The 4,959-nt window shown below is 44.4% G+C and overlaps 1 protein-coding gene across 1 annotated transcript in view; it reads left to right on the forward strand.

The window, feature by feature from the left end:
* The window catches only part of rel (v-rel avian reticuloendotheliosis viral oncogene homolog), a 25,794-nt gene extending 22,348 nt beyond the window's left edge, over window positions 1–3,446 (forward strand). Inside the window, exon 9 of the mRNA XM_052513179.1 lies at window positions 533–3,446. Within this exon, the coding sequence (XP_052369139.1) occupies window positions 533–1,536 (1,004 nt within the window). The 3' untranslated portion in view covers window positions 1,537–3,446. The remainder of the gene's footprint in view (window positions 1–532) is intronic.
* Window positions 3,447–4,959: the final 1,513 nt, after the last annotated feature.

Below are 4,959 nucleotides of genomic sequence, written 5' to 3' on the forward strand. Positions count from 1 at the left end.
TTGAGGTTCGACTAGTTTAGTGTGATATATTACGTTCAACTAGTTTATTATGATATATTATCTTTGACTAGTTTATTATGATATATTATGTTAAGGTTAGGGTTAGGAGTTAGGTTAAATGGTAAAGGTTATAGTTAGCGGAAGGGTAGCCAACATGTTAAGTAGTTGCAAAGTAGCTAAAAAGTAGTAAGTAGTTGTAAAATTGCTAATTAGCTAAAACGCGAAAGTTGTCCATGATGAGATTCGAACGCACAACATTTGAGTCGCTAGCTCCACGTTCATGTTATACATATCACACTAAAAAGAGTGGCTTGGATTTTAGGAAAATATTTGACGTTTTTGCTCTTGAGACCAGGCTGTATTTAAGCCTTGTTGTAGAGATGTATTGTTTTGCTCTGAGACCAGGCTGTATTTAAGCCTTGTTGTAGAGATGTATTGTTTTGCTCAGAGACCAGGCTGTATTTAAGCCTTGTTGTAGAGATATATTTCTATATACACAACAATACTAATCTCCAAATCTCCTCTTTGCCAGACATCAACAACATGTACATGAAACAGCCCTCTCACGCTATGATGCGTCAAACCCCTCCTACCATGTACAACCACGCCAACCAACATTACCAACAACATAGCCCTCAGCAGCGCACAATGATGACATCCATCAACCAGATGTGGCCCCAACCCAACCCGACTTTGTCCCTGGAGACCATCAGAATTAACCCCTCGAGCACCGGTAGTAACCAGGGTAACGGTATGCAGCAACAGCAGGTGAACCACTGTGTTACTTCTGGGTACCTTCATGGAGGGGAGAGCAGCAGTAGTGGTAGCGGTGGTGGTAACATCCTGCCCCAACTCACCATGGGGGACCTGCAATGTCTGGGTCTGGAGCCCAATCTCCAGGGTCCTTCGGCCAGTCATGCCCTGCCCGGTGGGCCTGATCTCCAGCTCCACCACCAGCAGCCTCACCCCCAGCACCCTCACCAGCGGCAGCACTTCCACCACCAACAGCATAGACAGCAGCAGCTCCACCAGAGGAAAGGGCCATCCTTTACCCAGGGCATGGGGAGCCAGGAAGGGCAGATCCAGGGGAGTCAGACCCAGACCCTGGGCCTCCAGGCACCCTGGAGCAACGGTGGCGAAGTGGGGTCCCTGGGGTTGGGCTTCCTCCTGGATAGCGTGGAGAGTGATGAGATCATCCAGGGCCTGGTGGGAGGAGGGGGCCCTCAGGCCACCTTCCAACTGAAGCAGGAGCCCCTAACTGGGGGACAGGAGGGCCAGATGACCGCCTCTTGTTCCTTCTCCGCCTCGGACGGCCAGCAGCAGCAGTCGTACGCCAACCTTCTTCCCCGGCCTATGAGTAACAGCAACGGCATCACCATGGAGACAGCAAGGCATGAAAGCACCAATAGCAACTCCAACAACATCCAGGCCCTCAAGAACTTACAGAACCCCTTTACCCCAGCCAATGGAATGGGGCAAGAAGGTACCCATTTTGACTCCTTGGCTGCCTGGGCCTTTTTCACTCCACCGCAGTGACTTGGCACATTCTCAGCCTGTGGGAAATGCTTCTGGAAGTCTCCGTGAGCAAATGCTTAGTCATCTTGTCTGTGCGAGACTGTGGTCAGAACATGTGAACAGACATAGAGATATTTTCAGGGCAAAGGTAACTCAACTGGCTATATGAATATGATATGAATGTTCTTTTTTTTATATCACTCAATCAGTCTCAGGGTTAGATGGGTTGACTTCTCTGCCAACAGAAGAAATCAATGCTTTGTGGTTTTAACATGATGAATATGCTTTTGAGGAAAAGGAGGATAAAGGTTAAGATAAACACGTGATAGTATGTTTTTGTTGACACTTTACTTGAAGTGGGCTGTTATAATGGCCTTACACCTTCCATGAAATGACCCCAAATCATGTTGTTAAGTTCAAAAGAACACACGGTTAAAATGTTTCACACCTTTCAGACCAACGAGGGTTCGGAACTTTAAAGCCGACTATCTCAGGAGGATCTTTGATCAGATAGAACCTTGTAGTTCTAATGTCCCGATTCAACGGTCTACTGTTCCATGTTCCGTGTTCCGTGACAGTGTTATGTTGCAGTGTAATGTTGGTCATAGAGCCTCCAGAGTGGCCCGGTGGTCTAAGACACTGTTCTAGCTGTGCCACTAGAGATCCTGGTTTGAGTCCAGGCTCTGTCGCAGCCGGGCCGCGACCCGGGAGACCCAAGGGGCGGCGCACAATTGGCCCAGTGTCGTTTGGATTAGAGGAGGGTTTGGCCGGCTGGGATGCTCTTGTCCCATGGCGCTCTAGCGACTCCTGTGGCGGGCCGGGCGCTATGCACGCCGACACGGTCGCCAGGTGACACTGTGTTTGCTCCGACACATTGGTGCGGCTGTCTTCTGGGTTAAGCGGACATTGTGTCAAGAAGCAGTGCGGCTTGGCTGGGTCGTGTTTAGGAGGACGCACGGCTCTCGACCTTCGCCTCTCCCGAGTCCGTACGGGAGTTGCAGCGATGGGACAAGACTGTAACTACCAATTGGGGAGAAAAAGAGGTAAAAATACCCCAAAAACATTTATAAAGGTTGAGCATAAAAAAACTGTCATGACCTGTTACGTCAGCTGTTATAACAGCATCATAGAGGTATTATGACAAGTCCACTTTGGGTAAAGTGTTCTATGTCCTGTACATCTACAATAAAGCCAGTTGAGAGTTTAGCATGTTCAATCTCTACAAATGCTATAGCTCTGAAGAGTGGCGAGGTACTCAGATTCCCTCAGAGGAAGATTCTGGGAGTGTCCAGTCAGTCTCTGTTGGAATACTTCAGAGATGCGTCCTTGTTTCCTTGACCTATCTTGTCACTCACTGAGCTACAAGTGATAGTATATCTGAAAGCAAGGTGACCACCTTATTACTTCCACCAATCCAACCAAAATGAGATCCGTGATGACTTCAGGTGAGGTAGGAAGGAAGGATGCATTTCTAAAGTATTTCGACAGGACCAGTGGTAGGTAGCACTGTGGTATTCCCTGGTAATGGCTATGTCATATTAATAATCACGTGTGCTATCTATCCCAGAGTTCTCAGAGCATTGTGATGTAATCAACACTATGGAACATCCCAAATGGCACCCTATTCCCTAGTGCACTATATTAGGGCTCTGATCAAAACTAGTGCACGGCATAGGGGATAAGGTGCACTTTGGCATGCTGACCGTGGTTCCACATCAAATGCATCAGTTACTTTTCATGTCATAATTGACCCAAATACTGTATGTATGGTTTATAAATACTGTATGCAATGGTGTATAAATGTTGATGGGTTTTTGTCTTAAAAAGTTGTTATTATTTTCATGAACAACATTTTGTAAGCTGATGATGTTTCTGTGGTATTTTCCTAAATGTTTTATGCAAATAATTCTTAATAAAAAAACTTTATTTTATTCCAGACAAGTTTGCAATTGATTGTATCGAAAGGGAAACAACATACATAGTGTTCATTTCCATGGGACGAAATAATCAGTATTTCATATTTGCCATAATCTCTGAAACAAAAACGTTACTTAATTGTGTCAGGCGACATATATATATTTGCCCTTGTCCTTGTTCCTTTTGAATGACATTTGAGCCTAATAATTTAAAGTGCAACTTCTCCTTTGATCTAAGATATGAAATATGAAAGCTTGTTACAGGTCGGCCCTAATGTAACAACGTTTACAGTATCTTTTACCAATAGCAAGCTGTTGTCCTCATGAGTCTGTCCTTGTCAGACACAGGTCCTTTCTGGAGGCCGGACAGCCAATCCCGTAGCTCTACTGTGGTTATATTCATGCTCACTTTTTTTGTTGTTTACCTTCTAAGTTGCCTATTGCATGATTTACAGTAAACCAGTGTTCACCATTCCAGTCTTTGGATGGAGCAATAGTTATCTGTGGTGATGCAATGCCTGATGTTCTGGTAAATGGATACAGTGTTTTTAACCACCCCACTGTCCAAATATCCAGTCATGCTTTTTCAAACACTTTTTTTCCCCTTCTTTTCTTGGCATGCATCCCAAGTGGTACCCTATTCCCTATGTAGTGCACTATTTTTGACCAGGGCCCTATAGAGTTGAAGCCTCGTTGGACTCAAAAGTAGTGCACAGTGGTGGGAAAAGTACCCAGTTGTCATACTTGACTAATAATAAAGATATCCTTAACAGAAAATGACTCAAGTAAAAGTGAAAGTCACCCGGTAAAATACTACTTGAGTAAAAGTCTAAACGGATTTGCTTTTCAATATACTTAAGTATCAAAAGTAAATGTAATTGCTCAAATGTACTTGTCAAAAGTAAAAGTAGAAATAATTTCAAATTGCTTACATTAAGCAAACCAGACGGCACCATTTTCTTGTTTATTTTTTACATTACGGAAAGGCAGGAACACACTCCAACACTCAGACATCATTTACAGATGGGCAGGAACACACTCCAACACTCAGACATCATTTACATATAGGCAGGAACACACTCCAACACTCAGACATCATTTACAGATAGGCAGGAACACACTCCAACACTCAGACATCATTTACAGATAGGCAGGAACACACTCCAACACTCAGACATCATTTACAGATAGGCAGGAACACACTCCAACACTCAGACATCATTTACAGATAGGCAGGAACACACTCCAACACTCAGACATCATTTACAGATAGGCAGGAACACACTCCAACACTCAGACATCATTTACAGATAGGCAGGAACACACTCCAACACTCAGACGTAATTTAGAAACAAAGCATTTGTGTTTAGTGAGTCAGATCAGAGGACCGAGGTAAAGACCGTTTAAGTTGGATATTCAACAGATATTCGCACTTTCAAACCTCAATAGCTTTCAAACCACCTGAGCCACAGACTCCAAATAAGTGTCATGATGTTGGAAAAATTGTGCACAACATTGCACAGGTCTT

The sequence above is a fragment of the Oncorhynchus keta genome, unplaced genomic scaffold (assembly GCF_023373465.1).
Source record: "Oncorhynchus keta strain PuntledgeMale-10-30-2019 unplaced genomic scaffold, Oket_V2 Un_contig_972_pilon_pilon, whole genome shotgun sequence".
NCBI lineage: Eukaryota > Metazoa > Chordata > Actinopteri > Salmoniformes > Salmonidae > Oncorhynchus > Oncorhynchus keta.